This window comes from Hemitrygon akajei, chromosome 1 (assembly GCF_048418815.1).
Source record: "Hemitrygon akajei chromosome 1, sHemAka1.3, whole genome shotgun sequence".
Lineage (NCBI taxonomy): Eukaryota > Metazoa > Chordata > Chondrichthyes > Myliobatiformes > Dasyatidae > Hemitrygon > Hemitrygon akajei.
The window spans coordinates 181,939,150-181,962,669 of NC_133124.1; the positions used below are offsets into that span (position 1 = coordinate 181,939,150).

General features: G+C 40.1%; 1 protein-coding gene across 1 annotated transcript in view; it reads right to left on the reverse strand.

Annotated features, from left to right (window-relative positions):
• Positions 1-12,092: 12,092 nt before the first annotated feature.
• Positions 12,093-23,520, reverse strand: part of LOC140727731 (alpha-tectorin-like) — a 34,710-nt gene continuing 23,282 nt past the window's right edge. The window contains exons 13-18 of the mRNA XM_073045473.1: positions 19,900-20,084; positions 17,866-18,023; positions 16,345-16,593; positions 15,067-15,226; positions 12,797-12,890; positions 12,093-12,354 (exon numbers count right to left, since the gene is read on the reverse strand). Of these exons, the coding sequence (XP_072901574.1) occupies positions 12,254-12,354; positions 12,797-12,890; positions 15,067-15,226; positions 16,345-16,593; positions 17,866-18,023; positions 19,900-20,084 (947 nt within the window). The 3' untranslated portion in view covers positions 12,093-12,253. The remainder of the gene's footprint in view (positions 12,355-12,796; positions 12,891-15,066; positions 15,227-16,344; positions 16,594-17,865; positions 18,024-19,899; positions 20,085-23,520) is intronic.

Consider the following 23,520-nt stretch of genomic DNA (forward strand, 5'->3'; position numbering starts at 1 on the left):
GGGTTTTTTTTTTGCCGTTGGGACGGACTTTCTTTTCATTCTTCTTTTCAAGCCAAAACTAGAGGAGTTTCGATTCTTATAGATAATACACTTTCGGATTCTCCACCTTGTAGCACATGGAGTAGGTCGCATTCCTAGCGGTTCTCTCTCTCTTAATATATTTTATATCCCACTAACAGATCCCTTTTAGTTTTGATGATTTACTACTTCTACTGAAGGAATTATTATTTTTACTGAAGGATTTACGACTTAATTACAATGGCCGAAAAAAGTCGTTCTGGTATTGAACTGAGACTTTCCCTGAAATGGAGCAAACGGAACAAACCAAGAAAACGGAGGAACCTGTTACACTAGCGGGAATATTTTCTTCAATACAAGACATGAAGTCGGAATTCGGATTGCTTAATATTAAAATTGATAAGCTGGCCGGTTCAAACGGGAAGCTCGAAAAGGCTATTTCTACGATTCAAGACTGTCTGAAAAACTTGGACTCTCAACTTCAAACACTTCAGCAGACTACAACCCGAATCGAGAGTGAGCATGATCTATTCAAGCAAACTATTAAAGATCAAGGAATGAAGATATCTTCAATGGAAAAGAAAATCAATGAAATTACCTCGGAACTATCTAAAACAAAGAAAAGAATGGTTGATTCTTATACGCAGATGGTTGAATCTGCGTATTTTGGGACTGCCTGAAAATACTGAAGCTGGCGATCTGTTAAAATTCTTTTCAGATATGCTGTACTCACTTTTCAATGAGACCCTCGAAACTAGCCCTTTAATTGACAGAGCTCACAGAATTCCATTTTCTCGGCGTTCAGCCGAATTACGTCCTCGAGCAGTTGTACTTTCTTTGCATTATTATACGACTAAAGAAGCTATTTTTCGAGAAGCCAGAAAGAAACGGAAATTATTCTTCAGTTCAACACAAATTCGTATAGTCAAAGATTATCCACCCGAGATCTTTGCCGAAAGGAAGAAATATCGAGAAGTCATGAGTGAAATGTATAAATTAGATTTAAATCCCTCCCTTCGCTTTCCAGCAAAGCTGATAATTTTTCCTGAAAAATCTCAACCTTTGAGAATCTACTCTCCTCAGGAGGGATGGAAGTATATTAAAAACCTTAAAGTTAAGCCTACTGAATAAAATATTAAAGTTACTCCGATTACTCAATAGGCAATTTTGAAGTATCTGCTGTATGAGTTGTTTATGGAGCTTTTGAGATAAGTTCATGTTATACCTTTTCATTCTCTGGTATGGGACGTGGTCGATTTAATTTTTTTAAATCTTATTAACAATTAGTACATATATAACTGTCTTGTAGGGAACCTTTATAATATTGTACTTTAGTGGTCCGTGTAGGACCTGTTGTGTATTGATCTTTTATTTCTTTAATTTGCTTCAATACTTATAGTTTTAGGTCTGTTATATATATATATATTTACTCATTTACTTTTCTTTTTCTAGAGAAAGAATATTGTTTGTAACATCATTTGCCCGGATTTATTTCCTCTTTTGAATATATGTTAAAGCTACTTTGGCTGATTCTAAGATGGCCGTTGTTGATTATGTTTTTATTAATGTTAGACATAACATTATGATAGTTGTATTCTGCTTGTGCCTTTTATTATGGCTATTTTCCGTGGGATTTCTTTGCATTTTTTTAATTATACGGAGCTGCAAGATGGAGAACAGGGTCAAAGGTTATTAGGCAGCATGGGACCAGCCTATTGGTTCCTTCATTTTTATCTATTGGGTGGGGGGAGTGGAGGGGTCTATTAGAGTAGGTTCTTTTCTTGATTGGTCAGTTCTTTTGATGGCTTTCTCTTTCGTAAATGCGTCACTCCTTCTGGTTGTACCCGCGCCTTTTGGTTTAATCTGTACTTAGGTAACATTTCTTTTATATATTAAACTCAATTTTAAACATGGGTGTTAATAAAATCAATATAATATCTTGGAATTGGAACGGTGTCAATCATCCCATAAAGTGTAAAAAGATTTTTAAGAAATTAAAAACACTTAATGCTAATATTATTTTTACGCAAGAAAATCATATACGAAAACAGGATGAGGACATTTTTTTCCGCTTCTGGAAAGGTTCTTTATTTCACTCGCTGTCGGATAGTAAAACAAGAGGCGTTTCTATATTTCTTAGTCCCAAAATCCCTTTTGTACACCTTAATACTACTACTGATTCGATTGGAAGATATTTAATTGTTACTGGTTTATTATGCGAGCAAAATGTAGCTCTGGTGTGTGTATACGCACAAAATGTAGATAATTCTGATTTTTTTAAGAAACTTTTTTCAGAGTTACCGAATTTCAATGAATATAAGCTGATAGGAGTGAATCTGCAGATGCTGGAAATAAATAAAAAACACAGAATGCTGGCAGAACTCAGCAGGCCAGACAGCATCTATGGGAGGAGGTAATAACGACGTTTCGGGCCGAAACCCATCATCAGGATAAACTGATCATGGGTGGTGACTTTAATTGTTGTTTAAATCCGGCAATTGACAGGTCATCAACCAATCCGTCGCTTCCAAATAAAGCGGCAGCTTGTATTAACTCTTTTTTATTCGAATATGGCCTTGTCGATATTTGGAGATGTAAACACCCCAATGATAAAGATTTCTCTCTTTTCTCACACGTCCATCATAAATACTCTCGAATTGATTACTTTGTTTTAGATACACGTCTGTTAAAATCCGTTGTTGAATGTGCGTATGACATCATTGCGCTTTCAGATCACGTGCCTTTAAAGTTAACCTTTAAGCTTTCGGATAGATTTTTGAAAATCTCACAGTGGAGATTGAACCCCGTATGGTTACAGGATCCAAATTTTGTTAATTTTATTAAGGAGCAAATTTCTATATTTTATGAATTTAATACAACGGAAGGAATGTCAAATCTGGTCATATGGGAAACCTTGAAATCTTTTAGGGGACAGATAATCTCATATTCAGCAGCCTTAAAAAAGAAAACTAAAGCGGAATTGTCCGTGCTTATTATAAAATTAAACAGATAGATAAAGTGTATTCAGTTAAACCTACTGAAGACCTATATAAATAAAGGGTCGAACTTCAATCACAGTATGATTTACTTCTGACCTTTCCCATTGAACAGCAAATTTTTAAATCTAAAAGTTTAGTTTATATACATGGGGAAATATCTGCTAAACTTTTAGCGGGTCAGTTAAAGGCTGGGATGGTCAGAAGATAGATTTTAAAAATTCTCTGGCCAGATAGAACAGAAATTTTAGATCTTTATGAAATTAATAAGATATTTATGGACTTTTATTCTAATCTTTATAAATCTGAATTCTCTGATAGTATTATGACTATGAATAAATTCTGGCAAAGGTTAAACATACCCCAAATTTCGATTCAAGATGCCGATATGTTAGATGCACCTATTAAACAAGAGGAGATAGCCAAACCTGTATCCTCTATGCAATTAGGTAAGGCTCCGGGACCTGATGGTTATATGGTAGAATTTTACAAGACCTTTCATGAAATGCTTATACCACATCTTCATCAAACGTTTACCGACTCTACATCCAATGGGAACCTTCCTAAAACTTTTTATGAAGCACTAATTTCATTGATTCGAAAAAAGGAAAAGACCACTGGAACGTGTGTCCTACAGACCTATTTCTTTACTGAATGTAGATTTTTAAATTTTCTCTAAGATTCTAGCAAATAGGCTTGAAACTATCTTGCCTAATGTTATCTCAAACGATCAAACAGGATTTATTAAAAATAGTTACTCACATTTTAATATTCGAAGATGATCAAATATCATTTATTCCCCCTCAGCCAAAGAATCGGAATGTACTGTATCTTTGGATGCAGAGAAAGCCTTTGATAGGGTGGAGTGGCCTTACCTATTCCAGGTTTTGAAGAGGTTCAATTTTGGTCCAGGATTTATTTCCTGGATTAAATTGATTTATCATGCCCCGGTAGCTGCGGTTTTAACTAATAATCAAAAATCTCCTTACTTTAGATTATATAGAGGTACCCGTCAGGGTTGTCCCCTTAGTCCTTTATTGTTTAATTTGGCTTTAGAACCACTTGCTATTGCTCTTAGGATTCTAATTCTGTGCAGGGTATTAGGAGATGGGATAAATTACATAAGGTTTCGTTATACACGGATGATTTATTAGTTTACATTTCAAATCCTAAGAAATCTATTCCTTCTATGTATCTATATTTATGGAATTTGGTACTTTTTCTGGATTTAAACATAATTTACATAAAAGTGAATTATTTCCTATTAATAATTATTTTGATTATTATTATCAAATACATTTTAATATTGTCAAAAACCATTTTACTTACCTTGGTATCAAAATTACAAAAAATTTTAAAAACCTATATAGGTATAATTTCTTCCCTTTAGTTGAATATACTCAGCAGGCTCTTTCTAAATGGTCACCTATGTCGATGTCATTGATAGGTCGAATAAAAGCTATAAAAATGGTTATTCTACCGAAATTTTTATATATATTTCCAGCAGTTCCCTCTTTTGTTCCAAAAACATTTTTTTTTGATAGAATTGATTCTTTGATTTTATCTTATGTTTGGAATAATAAAAGCTCTGGAGTGAATAAACTTCTATTGCAAAAGTCAAAAAAAGATGGAGGACTGGCTTTACCAAACTTTAGATTTTATTACTGGGCAATTAATATTCGTTATATTACTTTTTGGATTTATGATATAGACGACCAAGATCGCCCTTCATGGTTACAGCTGGAGGAAAATTCTGTAAAGGGGTTTTCGTTAGCTTCTTTATTAGGAGCTCCTCTTCCGTTTTCGCTCTCCAGAATAGGTAGACAAGCTCTTAACCCTATTGTTAAACATACTTTAAAAATTTGGTTTCAATTTCGTAGATTTTTTGAATTAAATGATCTTTTACTTTCTAGTAATATTTATTCTAATTTCTTTTTCAAATCATCAACTTTGGATAAGGCCTTTTTAACATGGGAAATTAAGGGAATAAAAACTTCTGTAGATTTGTTTTTGCAAGACTGTTTAATGTCTTTTTCACAGTTAATGGATAACTATGATATCTCTAATACACATTTTTCAGGTATTTAGAGGTTGGGAATTTTTTACGTGATTTTTTACCGAATTACCCCTTGGCATACTCTTTAAATTTGGCTTATGTTATTTTTCAGTTTAAACCTTTTCAAAAACGATTAATAGCTATCATTTATAAACAGCTAATGAATGTTCGCATGTCGCCTAGTGATAGGTTTCAACGTACCTGGGAAGTAGAACTTCAAAATTCACTTTCAGATAATCAATGGAGTAAAATTTATTATTTAGTCAATAATTCATCTGTCTGCGCACTCCATATCTTAATTCAGTTTAAGATAGTACATAGGGCCCATATGTCCAAAGATAAATTGTTGCATATTTTTCTGAATATAAGCCCTTTCTGTGACAGATGTAACGCAGAAATGGCTACTCTAACTCATATGTTTTGGTCATGTATAGGTTTAAATAATTTTTGTAGGGATGTTTTTGGAATATTATCTAAAGTTATCGATATGGATGTTCAACCTAATCCACTTACAGCAATTCTTGGGATTATTCCAGAGGAAGCATGCAAAGTGTCTGCTTCCGCCCAACATGTGATAGCTTTTTCAACTTTACTGGCTGGGAGAGCTGTTTTGCTACATTGGAAATAATCTAACCCGCCTTCTGTTTTCTATTGGCTCTCCTCCATTATGTCATGTCTAAGCTTGGAGAAAATTAGAAGCCGGATATTTGATAAATCCTTTAATTTTGAACAAGTTTGGCGACCCTTTATTCGATTTTTTCACATGATTTAATTTATTTTCATTTATTTATTTTTCTTTATTCTCTTTGGGGAAAATCCTTATCCATGAAGGTTCGGAGATGACTGGAAGGATGTGTTTCTCTCTCTCTTTTTTCTAATTCTATCCTCAATTGGACTGCCCAATCTTTAGTTTTCTTTTCTTTTTTTCTCTTTCTCTCTTTTTTTGTTTTTTGTTTCAGTTTAGTTCGTGGGTTTTTTTTCCGTATCAATAAAATGTCCAACTTTTTTTATGATTGTTATGAGGAGTTGTAGTTTTTTGATCATTGTATATATAACAGCATAATATTTTACTTATTTGATTTTGATATTATATACTTTTTATTTTTACTATTGCTGTTTATATGTCTTTTATATTATCTACTTGTTAAACTCCTCTTTCGATTTGTATATTCTTTATTTGGAAATCAATAAAAAAGATTGAAAATGAAAAAATACACTTTCCTTTGTTCAACATAAAGTAGCGTCTGATATTAATGGACGTTTTGTTATAGTTACAGGAAAACTAGGTACTAAATTAATAGTATTTTCCAATGTGTATGCCTGAAATGTAGATGATCCAGGATTCTTTGAGCGCTTTTTTCCGTTTTTACTAGATATGAATCTTTATTCTTTAGTGATGGAAGGAGATTTTAACTGTTGGCTAGATCCAATTTTAGACCGATCATCTTCTAAACCAGCGGCTCTTAATAAATCAGCTTTGTTTATTCAATCTTTTTTTCTTGAAATGTGGCATTGTTGATATTTGGCGTTTCTTGCATCCTTTAGATAGGGAGTACTCGTTTTTTCCCCATGTTCATCATACATATTCCAGGTCTGATTATTTTAATATTGACAGTCAAATGATTTCATCAGTTCGTTTCTGTGAATATAAAGAGATTGCTGTTTCAGATCATGCTCCTGTATTTCTATCTTTAAATCTCCATGTTCTTCCTCAAGCAAACAGATTTTGGCGTTTAATTCAACTTTGTTATCTGATAAGGTGTTTCTAAAATTTCTAGAGAGGCATATTATTTTGTTTCTTGAAGAGAATAAAAAGGAAGAGAATTCTAATCTTGTTGTATGGGATACTTTCAAGGCCTATATTACAGGACAACTTATTTCTTATACTGCGAGTGTTAAGAATAAAGCTAATAAAGTTAATAAAGAAATGTTTGCATTAGCCTATCAATTGAAACAATTAGATCAAAAATATACTATAGCACCAGATCTTGTTTTATGTAAAAGATGTGTTAAAGTTAAAACTAAATATGACCTTCTGTTGACATACTCGGTTAAAACTCAACTTCTTAAAGATAAAACTCAATTTATCAGGCAAAGTATTGGACAACCAATTAAAAACCTCTGTAGTTAAACTACGTTAAAGAAATTTGCAGAACTAATGGTGATAGGACAATCGATCACTTTAAAGTAAATGATACCTTCAGAGAGTTCTATTCTAAACTTCATAGTTCTGATTCCCCTAAAGATAAAACTGTATTGAGTATTTTTCCAGATCAATTAGATATCCCTGCACTTTCTGCAGATAATTGTAAACAGATGGATCAACCCATTTCTTATGAGGAAATTGCAGTGGCTACACGTTCATTACACTCGGAGAAGGCTTCGGGTCCAGATGGATTTTCTGGAGAATTTTATAAGGTTTTTTCTCATTAATTATACTGCAGTTACACTTAGTCTTTTTGGATTCTTTCAAATTGGGTAACTTGCCTCAACCTTTCTATGATGCCCCATTTCGCTTTTCCTAAAGAAGAACAAGGACCCACTGAATGCTCTTCATATAGGCCAATTTCATTACTCAATGTTGATACTAAAATCCTTTCTAAAGTTCTGTCTCGTAGGACTGAAAATATTTTACCTTCTGTTAGTTCCGATGAGCAGACTGGATTTTTTAAAAAACCAGCATTCCCATTTTAATATACGCCATGTATTAAATGTTATTTACTCTCCCTCCCAGGAGATATCGGAATGTGTGATATCCTTAGATGCTGAGAAGGCCTTCGACTGGGTTGAATGGAATTATTTATTTAAAACCTTAGAAAAAATTAATTTTGGACCAGATTTTATTCAATGGATTAAATTACTTTATCTATTTCCTTTGGCACAGGTTCTTGCTAATTTTCAAAATTCCAAACCATTTAAGTTTCATTGCTGAACTAGACAAGGCTGTCCACTGAGCTCTTTGCGGTTTGATTCAGCTTTAGGACCCCTTGCCATTGCTTTTCGAAAATCTAATGATATCTCTGGTATTTTAATGAGAGGTATTACTCACCAGATCTTGCTTTACGCTGATGCTATATTGCTTTTCATCTCTAATTTGAGACCTCGTTACCTTGCATACTTTCTTTACTCTCTCGTTTTAGCCAGTTTTCAGGATATAAATTGAACCTGCATAATAGTGAATTATTTCCTTTAACTGATTTGGTATCAGTTAATACTAATCTTCCTTTTAAAGTTGTAAGGAATCAATTTACTTATTTCGGTGTAACCCTCACTAAGAATTAGAAACAGCTATTTAAAGAACACTTCCTTACTTTATTGAATCATGTTAAAATGATATATTAAATTGGTCACCTCTATCAATATCGTTGATTGGACGAAAGAATTCTATTAAAATGAATATTCCACCTAAATTTGTATATCTTTTTCAGGCCTTACACGTTTTTATTCCTAAATCCTTTTTTGACTATCTTGATCCTATTTTATCCTCCTATATATGGAAAAATTAATGTCCTACTTTAAATACAGTTCATCTTCCAAAATCTGAAAAGTCTGGAGGTTTAGCCTTACCCAATTTTAGATTTTATTACTGGGCAGTTAATTTACGATATCTTACGTTTTGGCTATATTATATTAATTGTGTAGACTGTCTAGTATGGGTCTCTTTAGAACAGTGGCCCCCAACCACTGGGCCGCGGACTGGTGCCAGGCCGCTACTGGGCCATGAGGAAATGATGTGATTTCACGATATGAAACGATATGCGTCAGCTGCACCTTTTCTCGTTCCCTGTCACACCCACTGTTGAACTTGAACGCATGCGAGCTCATTACGCACGCAACGTCATCAGTCGGTCATTAACCTTCAACTACTCAATGGGTAAAAAACAAACGTCGCTTGAGAGTTTCTTGGGAAGAGATGGTAGGGACATAAAAGGCCTAACCATGATGATAACGCAGAGACAGCTGAGGCCGAGACTGAAAAGAAAGCTTCCTTCAACAGAAAATACGATGATTCATACATAAAATATGGCTTTAATGCGACCGGTGACTCGCAGGCTCCAAGAGCCCTGTGTGTGATCTGTGGAGACAAACTATCTGATGAGGCAATAAAGCCCTCAAAACTGCTTCGGCTTCTTGTGTCCAAGCACCCTGCACTTAAAGACAAACCCGTTGAGTATTTTGAGTGGAAAAACGTGAGCAAGCGGGACGGAAGCAAGCGCTGAGAGCCACCTCCACAAATACAGCTGCTCTGAGAGCATCCTACTTAGTGGCTAGACGAATTGCTAAGCTAAGGAGCCTTTCACTGTTGGTGAAGAATTGATTCTGCCTGCTGCCAGGGACATGTGCCGTGAACTGTTGGGAGAAGCCTGAGCTAAAAAGATAGCACAGGTTTCTCTTTGAGCTACCACAGTTTCAAGGAGAATCGATGACATAGCGGAGGACATCGAAGCACAGCTGCTGGAACGGCTTAACGAGTCACCATGTGACGAGGAGTGGATAGCAAAACTCGCTGATCTGTGTGACATCTTCAACCTGTTCAATGAACTCAATTTGTCACTTTAGGGGAGAATGACAACTGTCTTCAAGTTGGCAGATAAAGTGTTTGCTTTCAAAGCCAAACTGGATCTGTGGGGACGGCGAGTGGACAGGGGTATATTTCATATGTTCCCAACATTAGCTGGGATTTTGGGAGAGATTGAGGCTGCACCGTCCTTCTCACACCTGGTGCGCGATCACCTTATCTTCGCTGTCGACAGATTTCGAGCGTTACTTCCCAACCGCAAATGACCCAAGACGTGCAGAGGATAGGTCCATGGCCCATTTGTGAATGTCCCCGGTGAGTCATCCATGTCAGCGCGAGAAGAAGATCAACTCCTCGAGCTTGCAAATGACGGTGAGCTGAAAATTATGTTTGACATAACATGTCTGCCGGCATTCTGGATCAAAGTCAAGGCTGAAAATCCTGAAATAGCCAGGAAAGCACTGAAAGCGTTGCTTCCGTTTCCAACATCATATCCCTGCGAAGCGGGGTTTTCTGCAATGAATGCAATGAAAACTAATTTGCAGAATAGACTGGACATAAGGAACCCCCTTTGAGGATCGCTGTCTCCCATCACCCCTCGATGGGACCGTCTTGTTGCCGGGAAACAAGCCCAGGGCTCCCACTGATTCAGCGGTATTGGCATATTGCAAGGAATTTGTATGTTCATACGAGGAAAATATGCGCTGTGTGTTTAATATCCAAACGTTAATTAAAATGCTATGATGCTATTGACTTATAAGTGACGTATAAATGACTTATAACTACATTCATGAGAGGAAAACACGCGCTGCGTGTTTAATATTAAAATCGTTGGATAAACCCCTTTAGAAACGAAATTGAGTGTATTAGCCCCTTGTAAGTGACTTATCACCAATATCCCGGTCGTGATGATCATCACACACCTCCCCCCAATCCCCCGTCGGCCGGTTCGCAAGAATATTATCAATATTAAACTGGACCGCGGTGCAAAAAAGTTTGGGGACTCCTGCTTTAGAAGATAACTCTGTTAATATTTTTTCTATTATTTCTCTTCTTGGATCCTCACTTCCTTTATTTGCAAGTAAAGTAACTGTTAATTTAATAGTTAAACATACTCTGAGTTTCTGGATACAATTTAGAAAATTCTTTGGTTTGCTGATATTTTCCCCTTCAACTCCCATTTATTCTAATTTTCTTAAACCATGACTGATTTAGTTTTTAAAGAATGGGACAGCTTGGGCATTAAATCTTTTTGGGATCTGTTTGTTGGAGGAAACCTTTTCTCATTTGAACAATTGTCAGCTAAATAAAGCTTACCCAAAACTTACTTTTTTAGATATTTACAAATCAGAGAATTTTAAAGATCTCAATCATGCACATTTCCTATAAGCTCAGATTAGAAATTACTTGACGTAACTTTTATTTTGACACCTTTTCATAATGGTTCAATAACTAATATTTATGGTACGTTACTGGAGTCGAGAATGTTCCTTTAGACAAAATTAAGAATCTCTGGGAACAAGATTTACAGACATCAATACCTGAGGAAACTTGGAATGAAATTTTTAAACTGATAAATACTTCATCGCTATGTGCTCGTCATTCCCTCAGACAATTTAAGGTGTACATAGAGCTCATATGATTAAGGACAAGCTATCTCGTTTATATTCAGATATATCTCCCTACTGTGACAGATGTAATAATGGAGAAGTTTCATCAGTTCATATGTTTTGGACTTGTCCGAAACTTGTAAAGTATCAGAAGGAAGTTTTTCAAACTTTTTCCTTACGTTTTGAAGTCAATTTTAAGCCTAACCCTCTGACGGCCCTATTCGGTATTGTTGCAAGACAAGATATTAAGCTGAAGGCATTTGATTTACATAATTTGGCCTTTAACTCTCTTACAGCTGGGAGGGCGCTTTTGTTTAAATAGAAAGATGTTTTTCCTCCTACTCAGGGTCAATGGTTATGCGACATTATGTCATGTTTAGATTTAGAGAAGATTCGTTGTTCAATTTCTGAATCTCGTCAAGACTTTCAAACATAGTGGGAAACTTCTGAATTATTTTCAAAACCTTCAGATGTTGGCTATTATTAATTGTTATCTTATGAGAAAGGATTTTACTTTCTTTTCGCCTTAATAAACAGCTTCGGTCTTGGAAGGGCTTAGATTCTTGTTTTTTTTTGGGGGGGGGGGTAATGTATTAGTTTCAATATAACTATTGATTAACTTACATGAATATGGGGTAATGAGATTGTTATTATGAACAGATATAATATAATTGGTAGTTTTTTTGTCTTTTTTGACCTTTTGTATATACTTGCTTGCACTCTGTATTCTTCTATGTAGAAACTAATAAAAAATATTAGAAAGAAAGTGGCCACTGAGTCAAAGACTCCATAGACCAGCAAATTGCACCAGCCTGTTTCCATGCTGTATGAGTCTTTGACACTGAAATATCCATATATTGAAAATTAACATTCAACAAAATAATTTGCTTTGATGAGTATAGTTTATTCAGAAAGGAGCATCAGAGACAGAAAAGCTCACGACACCGAAACCACACACAAGATCCTATCAATAGGGGAGAGAATGCAAAAGGGTCTGATTGTTTTTTTGATCGAGGTTGACTTAACATTGGATTGCAAAACTGAAAATGGGCCCTCAAATTCGTAGAACATGTTGAAGGAACAGGCAGGCGAGGAAAAGGAAGCCAGACGTCAGTGGAGAGCCTGAGTTTGCGTCATTGTCATCGACCATTAAATCTGTCAAAGAAAAGTGACACAGTGTTAGGGTCTTCATACAGGGAAAGGAAACCTTTCATGGAATGGGGCACAGTGGTAGAGACACTGTCTCACAGACTCCAGAGTCCTAGGTTCTATCCTTACCTTTGCGTGTGTGCGTGTGCATGTGCGTAAGTATGTGTGTGAGGGAGCCACACCCATCCCCAGTGAGAATCAGTGTGTGTGTGTGACAGAGAGAAAGACGAGGGGAGGAAGGGAGTGGCAGGAAGGGAAGGGGAGAATGGGAGGGTGATGAAGGGATGGGGAGAATGGGAGCTATTGGTGATGTTCATACTTAGGACTTCAAATAAGACACCCATTGATGTACCTTTGAACAAAGTGTTTAAGGTAGAACGAGAGTTGCACGTACAATAAATACAGCAGATTCAAAAGTCCCGATGGCTTTGTTCTGTTTTTGATGTACCTGTATTACTTATCCTTGTGAGTGGGCCAATGGTGAAAATTTCTGCTTGGTTCGTCCCTTCACCATTCCTAGCGGCTCTCTGGAGTGGACAATTCTGAAATATACACAAGAGGTATCACTGTTTGTAATCATGCAGAGCAGAGGGACCTAGAGGAACAGATGCAGTCTTTCCTGAAAGTGTGACACAGACGGAAAGGTTGGTGACGATGGCAGGATATCGTATTATTGGTGTACAAGACATTAGTGAGACTGCACAGAATATTTCGTCACACAGCTATAGGAAGGGTGTGATTAAGCTGAAGAGGATGTAGCAAGGATTCAGCCGGGTGTGAGAAGAGCAGAAGGGCTTGAGTTATGAGAGGCTGGGCAGGCTGGGACTGTTTTCTCTGGAGCGAAAGAAGCTAATGAGTGACATTACAAAAGTTCACAGAATTACAGAGGACGTACAGGAGCCAGAAGATCCACACTCAGTATTTCAGCAGCAGCTTATTCACCTCTACCATCAGATTAATGACTGGCCCAGTCGCATTATTTTTTTTTAAATTGTGACTTATAGACATATTTTATGCCATGCACTGTACTGCTGCCACAGAAGAACAAATTTCACATCAAACGCAAAGGCGGGATTCTTAGTAATGTGGGTCCATGTCCACAGATCCTCACAGTGACCACGCAACGTGATAGGGTGGTTAAAGAGACGTATGGTGCCTTTGCATTTATTAGGCAGGGGATGGAGTTCAAGATTAATAAAGAAATTTTGCAGCTCTTTAAACTCTGGTTAGACAACACTTGGGGTATTATGTTGAAGTTTGCTGGCTTCATTATAGAAAGAATGTGGACGCATTAGACAGGGTGCAGAGGAGATTTACCAGGATGCTACCTGGATTAGAGATCTTGCCTTAAGAGGAAAGATTAAGCAAGCTGAGGATTTTCTCTTTAGAGTGAAGGAGGATAAGAGGTGAGTTGATGGAGGTGTTCAAGATGACGAGAGGCATAGATGGAGTGGAATGGCAACACCTTTTTCCTAGAGCAGCCATGGCTAATTCGTTAGGGCATACTTTAAAAGCGTCTGGAAGAAAGTATAGGGTAGAGTAGTAGTGGAATGTATGTGGCGCGCACAGCCAGGTGTGATGGTAGAGGCACCGCATAATAATGACATGAGGTACATGGATGGAAGAGAAATAGGTGGCTATGTGGGAGTGAATGATTAGATTGATCTTGGAGAAGGTTAAAATGTCGGCACAACATTGTGGGCTGAAGGGTCTTAATGTACGAAGAAAGTTTAATGTCTTTGCTCCTGTTCTCGGTGGAGATCAGAGGGATGCTGGGAGGGGGGTGAAACCTCACTGAAGCACACAGGATACTGAAAGGCATGGATAGAATGGACATGGGGAGAATGTTTCCCTCAATAGGAGAGTCTTGGATCTGAAGGAACCGACTCTGAATAAAGTGATGTCCCTTCAGAACAGAGACAAATCCAATTTCTTCAGCTAGAGTGTATTGAATCTATGGAATTCATAGCCAGAGACAGCTAGGGAGGCTAATTCACTGGATATATTTAAGGTGGGGGTTGATAGGCTCATAATCAGTAAGGGCATCAAGGGGAGAAGGCAGAAGAATGGGGTTGAGAAAATCTAGCCATGATTGAAAGATGAGGAAAATCTAATGCTGCCTGATCTGCTGAGTTTCTCCAGCGTTTTGTGTTGTTACTCTGCATTTCCAGCATTTGCAGTCAATAACCTTGACAATGGGTTTGGAGGCTTGTGCGATTCATTGATCTGGCGAGGTCTGCTGGCTGGAGCCAGGTTATTATGCTTTGGCTATTCGTACCGTCACGCATCCCAAACAGGTCAAAGTGTAGAGGTCAGACTGTGTGGTCTACCAGTCCTCCAGCTTCAGGAGTTCAGATCAGGGCTAACAACCTTGACTGGTCAAACAATATTGTTGCCGAAACAGCAACGAAGAATCCTACATTTGAGAATGATGGTACTCCGGAGTCTCCACCGGGGACTTGCATGGCTGACAGTGGAGAATCCTGAGAAGTAGCTACTGGCGGAAAAAGGAAGCCCTGAACACCACTAAGACCAAGAACAGGAAATGGTCAAGGGTAAACAGAGGTGGAAGACTTTATTGCTCCTGTAAGCATCAGCAGCATAGCGGGCAGTAAGTAAGTAAGCAGATTTGATGGGTATAATAGCCTATTTCTGCTCCTGTATCTGATGGTCTTATTAATGTATCTGCGTACCCACAAGGATGGGATGTGAGCTTACCAGGGAGCACTGGGTCGTTCGGAAATTGCACAGCTGAATTTGACAATGCACGTAGACATCATTCACATCGCCCTCAAACTTAAAAGCTGAGAATTTGAATCGGCAGATGTGGGAGACACCGCTTTCTTCGATCACCACCTCACTGACAGAATTCGGGCACCTGCGTTAAAAATAAATAATAAAACATAGGACACACTGGAATGCTGGACCCACTCAGATTGGCAAAGCTTACTCCGTTTCTCATACAAAATGTGCAGGAACTTAGCATCCATGGAAAGCAGTAGACAGTCGGAGTTTCAGGCCAAAACCCTTCATCAGTACAGGGAAGGAAGAGGGTAGAAGCCAGAAGAAGGCCGGGCAGCGGAAGGAGCACAAACTAGAAGGTGGTAAGTGCTCCTCCCCTGAGCAGCGTTATAGTGTTACAGAGGTTGGTCTGGAAGCGTGGTCTGTATCGCAGCTTTATTCGGCATTCTGTTATTTTCACCGTCTACTCTGATGCACTGATGTGATGCAATGGTCTGTATGGATGGCGTGCAAAACAAAATTTTCACAGTAGCTCAGCCAATGTGACAACAATAAACTAATTTTCCAATTAAACTTGAAAGTTAAACTTAAAGGAATGCTGAACTCGAACTCCCAACTCCCTGTGCACTCTAACTTCTGAATGATCATAGAGCACTACGGCACAAAGGCCCTTTGACCCATCTAGCCGTGGCGGCCATCTTCGGCCTTGTCCCATGCTACTGTACCCAGACTATTTCGCTCTCAACCACGTACCTATCCAAACTTATCTTAGAACCCACATCCACCACTTCTGTTGGTAGCTCAATGCACATTTTCACCAGCCTCTGAATGAAGATAGTCCACACCTTATTCTTGGTACCAAAGTGCATCACAACACCGCCATGGGTGGGTTAGCTACGAAAGGAGGAGGGCTGGGCATGGGGCCAGCAATCCCACACTGTAAAAACCCAGAGCTTCAGAAATGCCAACAGAGGCTCCAAAGACCTCATCCCTGTGAGAGGAAGGATCTTTGCCCAGAAGATGTATAAAATCATGTGGTGAAAGTGGAAGCCACAGAGCCGATCAAACTTCTACAGGCCCAGGACAGAGGAACCTGGCGAGCTGTTGTTGGCATCCTATGCCCCAGTGGTGATGACGGGCTTAAGAAGAAAAATAGTGCAAAACACCACATTTCCCGCCACTGTATTCCATCTGCCAATTCTTTCCCCATTCTCCCAACCAGTACAACACTCCCTTCCTCCGTGACGTACTTACTGATTGGTTACAAGTCCCCATTTAACCTGTGATGACGGGTCACTTATGGCAGTGGCCCAACAGTTCTCCAGTGTCGCTACAAACTGGTCAGCATCAAGGTCCTGGACGTGAATCCCGATGTAAACCTTACTCCCGACTTCGAGGAAGATGGGTGTCTCAGTGTAGGCCTGGCTGTACTGTGCATCGCGGTACATGATCATTGTCGCTTCCAAGCGCTCGATGCCAGTAGGCAATGCGATGTTTACAATGCTGCTTAATGAAAGGAAGACTTGCTTGAAATCACAGAACATAGGGCAGTACAACAATGATGAAACTACAACAAAGAACCACAGTAACATTTGAGAAGTCGGCTATTTGGAACATCCATCTTGCCTCACCCTTCATAGGACATTGAACATAGAACAGTACAGCAAGGAAATGGTCCTTTGGCCCACAATGTTACGCCAAACCAATTAAAATACTAAATAAATGTCCAACTAAATTAATCCCTTCTTCCTATATAATGTCCATATCCTTCCAGTCCTTGAATTTTCATGTACCCATCTAAGGACTTCTTAAATGCCTCTAGCGTATCTGCCTCCACCTCCCCTGGCAGCACATTCCAGGCATGCACCACTCTCTGTGTAAAAAGATTGCTCTCACATCTCCTTTCTCTGGTATTACACATTTTGACCCTGGAGAGAAAGATACTCCGGAACTTTCATCATCTTAAGGACTTCTATCAGACAGTTCTAGACTCAGCCAGCTCCTCTCCCCACCACATTTCTCGTCTATTTTTACACAATTTGTTTCTTCGTATAATTTATGTTTTTTCTCACTGCACTGTTTCCACAAAACAACAGACTTCATGTCAGCTGAGTCAGTGTGATAATAAACCTGAATCTCATTCTGGAGAAATACCACACCTCAGTTTTAATGACATGCCTCGTTATTCTGGGGCTGGTAAAAAAAAAACTGAGCCCGTATATTGTTGGGACGTGGGAGCTAATGGGGTCAAGAGGTGTTTTCTGATGTTAATTAAGACCGGCGCCCGTTCCATTGGCACCCTAGTCACCAGCCCCCTGAACAATCCTTCCCTCCACCTCTGGCACACACTAGGGGTATTCGACAGAATACACCATGGTTACTCACCCTTGGCTACTCTAACAGCCCTTTCTAAAAACTCCTCCCAGCTCTCCCTGCTCAGTAAGTAAGAGCAGTGGGGATGGGGGTGGCAGGGGAACAGCACCTCCCACAGGATTTCACACACCCCTTCCCATTCTGACTCGGAAATCTATCAGCCATTCATTCAGTTCTGTTGGATCAGGACCCCGGGGTCCCTTCCTACCACAAACACCACAATGGGACTATATTCCCCACACAGACTGCACCAAAGAGGTGGCTCACTCACACCTTGTCAAGGGAGGTAGTCAGGGATAATGTAAAAAAAAATGGCCCTGTCAATGAAACCCAACATCTGTTGAAAATTAATAAAAATGTAAGTTATTGACAATGATACACCAGATGATATATAGTCCTTACCTCATCACAACTTTCCCCAAAGGCATGGATACATTAATTGTCAACGGGACTGTGCAGGAGAATTCTATCGATAGTGTCCGGTTCCTTATAATAATTCCATTTTCTGCACCATTATATCCATGGACGGTGTTGGAATGTATAAAGTGTGTTCTATTTGCCTAGTTGTTAGAAAACATCATATTATTGAGTCACAGAGCATGGAAGTGAGCCCTTCGGCCCAACTCATCCATGCTTGAGTGCCCATATTAACTTTGTCCCTCTTTCCTCACAGATGCTGCCTGACCTGCTGAGTGTTTCAAGATTCAAGATTGTTTATTGTCATTCTGCAGTACATAGGCGTAAAGGAGAACGAAATGACTGTTACTCTTGATACAATGCAGCTAACTGACATGCACACACAGAATAAGCTTGAAGACACAAAAATATAAGTATAAATCACTCTCGTAAAACACAATGTACTCATCTGCTTGTGTGTCCGATAAGATAAAGATTTCTCTTTAGAACAGAGATGAGGAGGAATTCATTTTGCCAAAGGGTGGTGAATCTGTGAAATTTATTGCCAGAGATAGCTGTGGGGCCAAGTTATGTAGTATATTTTAAGTGAACGTTGATAGATTCCTGATTAGAAAGGGCATCAAAGGTTATGGTGAGAAAGGAGGAGAATGGGGTTGAGAGGGATAATAAACCAGCCATGATGGAATGGCGGAGCAGACTCGATGGTTCGAGCGGCCTGACCACCCTCCTATATCCTGTGGTCTTATATACTGTACGTTGACCGATTGTATGTACCTGAAGTGGATGTAGTGGTGGGGTGGCTTAATCAGTGTTGATAAGCCTGACTTCTGGGGAAGGCAGGTCACATTGTTCTCAGTCTAGCGGTCCTGACGTGGACGCTACGGCACCTTCTCCTTAATAGGAGTGGGATAAGCAGTTCCTAAACATCTCTGGAACTGCACACTCCAGCATACTCTGAAATCATTGTCATTGAATTGCACAGCACAGATTCAACCCACTGCGTCTATGTCAACCGTAATTCCTCGTGATACTAATCATGCGTTAATCTCATACCTCTCAATGTCCGGCTCATGAAAATACGTGCCCATATGACACGCAAATACGGGTACTGCTCCTTCCTCCACCGCCTCCTCTAGCAGCTCATTCCACAGTCATGAAGGCGGCACACCCGCACTTCCACCCCATTAGGAGTTTTGCATACTGTTCATACGGGTAAGATCATTACAAGGTAAAACAATAACGTGTTGACGCGTGGCCAAGTGGATAAGGCTTTGGACTAGCGATGTGAAGTTCGAGCCTTAGCCGAAGCAGCACGTGTGTCCTTGAGCAAGGCACTTAACCCCACACTGCTCCTGCACGTTTATAGCCCAGTGGCGGCGGTTTGTGCAGTATCAATAACATACTGCAGAATTGTGAGGCTAAGAGTCCGCTAAGAGTCCAATTCGTTGTGTCCTGTAACAGCAGGATGGAAGCTGTGCACTCAGGGTGCCCAGTGGGACAGTGGAGGAGAGGGAATGGGAGGGAATGTCCGTGATCGGGGGGAGGGGTTTGTGGGGAAGTGGTCTTTGATTATGCTGGATGCTTTGCCAAGGCAGTGGGAATCCTGGACAGAGTGAAGCTGATTTCTGTGAGTTGTGTCCATGATTCTTTGAAAGTTTCTTGCGGTTACGGTCAGTGCAATTGCCATCGCCAGCCATAATGCATTCAGATAGGATGCTTGCATGGGGCGTCGATAAATGTGGATGTAAGTTATCGCGGACATGCCAGATTTATTTTTGTGAAGTCAAACTGCGGAAGGACTAGCATATACAAGCAAGGATGTACGGCTTAGACTTTATAAGGTGCCGGTCAGACTACATTTGGAAGTTAGTGCATTGATAAAAATGCCAGATCTCTCCAGCCTGGGTCTGACATCATTTGGCAGTAGAGGATGCTATGGACAGGCATGCTGGTGTGGGAGTGGCAAGTGGAATTGAAATGATGGCTACCAGGATCAATATATAATTGATATATAATTACCTTGAGCTTTGAGCCGCAGGATCTTTGATGGCTGTTGAAAATGAACATAGTCCTCCCGTGGCTGAGATGGGCCTTGCAGCTGGGATCATTCAGGTGAAAAGATTGAGCCGCCCATCCATCGCTGAATAAAAGGCAGCGTGCGAAAGAGATGCTGCTGTTGTAGCCACTGCACGTCAGCTGGTAGTCTGCAAAGGAAGGCCACCTGCGTCAGTAACTGAGGATTGACATGGTCAGTTTGTTGGGTAGTGAACATCACCAATAGCCTGTCCAGGTACAACCAGTCATACACCATGGACAATAAAGCTCACCAACCTTCCGGTCCTTGAAAGGTGTAAAGAAATTTGACATGCCCCATTAAACCTCTCACATGTTTACCGATGAGGGTTCTTAATAATGGATACCACCTTCCTGAGGCATCACCTCTCAAAGATGTTCTTGATGTTATCACTGCAACATGAATGGATGCATCATGGCTTGTGCCACAATTGCTCTTTCCATAACCACAAGATTCCTCCATGCAGGACTCTGTCTACAGTTTTCACTGCCTCGGTAAAGCAACCAGCGTAATCCAAGGCCACCCCCCCCCCGGAAATTCTCTCTTCTTCCTCCTCCCTTGAGGCAGAAGACACAAAAACCTGAAAGTACAAACCACCAACTCAAGGACACCTTCTGCCCCGCTGTTACTAGACCATTGAATGGTTCACTAGTTGCACTCTTGATCTTGCAGCCCACCTTATTGTGACCTTGCACATTATTGTTTACCTGAACTGCACTTTTTCTGTAGCTGTTACAATTTATTCTGCATTTTTATTGTTTGACTTTCCCACTGTGTAATGAATCGATCGGTATCAATGTCTCTTGGGCATGGGATTGATGAGAACAAGGTTGGTGTTTTACTGAGTGGGTGAAGAGACTGGTCCAGATGGGGTAATCGATCGTATATATAGTTAGAATATAGAATAAAGACCATAAGACACAGAGCATAGAACTAGAATATAGAACATTAACCTTGAAACAGAACAGCATAGAAACAGGGCCTTCAAGCCTCATGTCTGTATCCAACACGAATCCGTTCTGCCTGCAGCACATTCCAGGCTCCCACCATGCTCTCTGTAGAAAACGTACCCCGCACATCTCCTCTGAACTTAAATGTATTCCCTCTAGTGTTGGACATTTCAACCCTGGTAATAAGATGCCAGATGACTCCTCGATATATGCCCTTCATAAATTTATAAACCACTATCAGGTCTCCCCTCAGCCTCCACTGCTCCAGAGAAAACAACCCAAGTGTGTTCACCCTTGCTTTATATATAGCGCAAACCCTCTAATCCAGCCAGAGTTCCCTCCAAAGTCTCCACATTCTCCCTCCAAAGTCTCCACATTCTCCCTCCAGTGGGGCGAGCAGAACTGCACACGACACTTCAAGTGTGGCTGAACCGAAGTTTTATACAGCTGCAATGTGCCACGTTCTCACTCGTGTGTTCCTCCCCAACTGATGAAGGCAAGCATGGCATTTGCTTTCTTCACCGACTTGTCTTCTTATGTTGCCACATACAAGGAGCGATGGACTTGAATCCCAACGTCCCTCTGTGTATATGTGCTGTTAAGGGCCCTGCCAGTAACTGTCTGCATTTCCCTTACATGTGCAACACCTCACACTTGCCTGGATTAATCTCAGCCCAGATCTGTGACTAATCTATATCCTGCTACATCTTTTGGAAAACCTCTTCACTGTTCACAACACAACAATTGTAATGTCATCTGTAAGTAAACTAACCAACCCACCTACAGAGCAAAACTTTATTTTACATGCCACCCATACAGAACATTTCATTGGAGCATCTGCATCCAACATATCATCTTCCGCAATGTCCCCCATTTCCAATGGGATCCTATCACTAATCACCTCCCCACCTCTCCCACTTCCCACAGGGATTGCTCCCTCTGCGATTCCCATGTCCATTCAGCCCTGCCCAGCAATCTCCCTCTGGGCACTTATCTCTGCAAGAGGCCCAAGAGCTACACCTGCCCATTCACCTCCTCCCTCACCTACGTTCACCTTACGTAACAAACAGTCCATCCAGCTGAGGCGACACTTCACCCGGGAGTCTGCTGGGGTCGTCTATTGTGCCCGGTGTTCTGATGTGGTTCTACATTGGTGACACCCGTTTTAAACCGGGGAACCACTTCGTTGAACACCAACTCTCCATCCGCAAAAAGCGGAACATCCCAGTGGCCGATCATTTTAATTCTGATTCCCATTCTCAATCCGACATGGACTCCACGGCCTCTTCTTTTGCCAAGATGAGATCACCCTCAGGATGGAGGAGCTACAGCCTCCAACCTGATGTCATGAATATCGAATTTTTGCTCTTCTTCTATTCCCTACTCTAGCCTTTTACCTCTTTGTATCTCTATCACTTTTCCCTGGGTCCCATCCTCCTTCCCCTTCTCCTATGGTCCATTCTCCTTGCCTATCAGATTCCTTCCTCTCCAGCTCTTTATCTTTCCTACCCACCGGGCTTCATTCACCTATCAACTTTTAGCTGTCCTCCTTCCACTCCCCCCACCTTGTGTCTCCCCCTTCTTTTTCAGATCTGAAGAAGGGCCTCGGCCCAAAACATCAACTGCTGATACATTTCCACAGATGCTCCCTGGCCTGCCGAGTTCCTCCAGCATTTTGTGCCAGTTGCTTTGGATTTCCATTGCCTTCAGACTTACTCGTGTTCATTATTTCATTGCAATGCTGCGCTGAGGAGTACAAGGGAAAAGCACAGCGAGCCATAATAAACTGTGACAATTACAGAGAAAGTATAATGCAGGCAGACAATAAGGTGTAAAGTCATGATGAAGCTGGATGCAAGGTTAACAGTCCATCTTGTCAAACTGGAATACTATTCAATAGACTTTTAATAGCAGAGTAGAAGCTGCCATTGAGCCTTCCCAATGGGGGTGGGGGATAAAGAGAGAGTGTCCATGGTAGGTGAGATCTTTGATTATGTTGGCTGACTTACTGAACAGGTGAGAAGTGCAGAGTCCGTGGAGGGAGACCGGTTTCTGCGATGTACTGAGCTGTGTCCAAAACTCTGTGCAGTTTCTTGCCGTCTCAGGCAGGACAGTTACTGTCAAGCCGTGACGCATCCAGATAGGATCTTTCTCAATGGTTCATTGATAGCCAATGGGGACATGCTGGATTTCTTGTGTGGAAGTCTGAGCTATTGATGTGTAAGGGAAAGTATATTGACTGGTTGAATCACGGCCTGGTATGGAAACAACAATGCCCTTCAGTGGCTCAATCATTAGGCTCTTGAAGCCAAGGGGATAACTTCACTCATCTTCACTTGCCTCATCATTGAAACATACCAACAACCATTGGACCCACTTACCAGGACTCTGCATCTCATGTTCTTGGTACGGATGTATTTATTTATTTATCTATTCATTTATCCATCTATCAATTAATCTATTTGTTTGCTTATTCACTCATTCATCCATCAATTAATCTATCTATTTATTGATTGATTGATTGATTGATTGATTGATTGATTTATAAGTGTTGTCTTTTGCACAATGATTGAATGACCAAATTGGTGGGATCTTTCAATGATTCTGTTATATCTA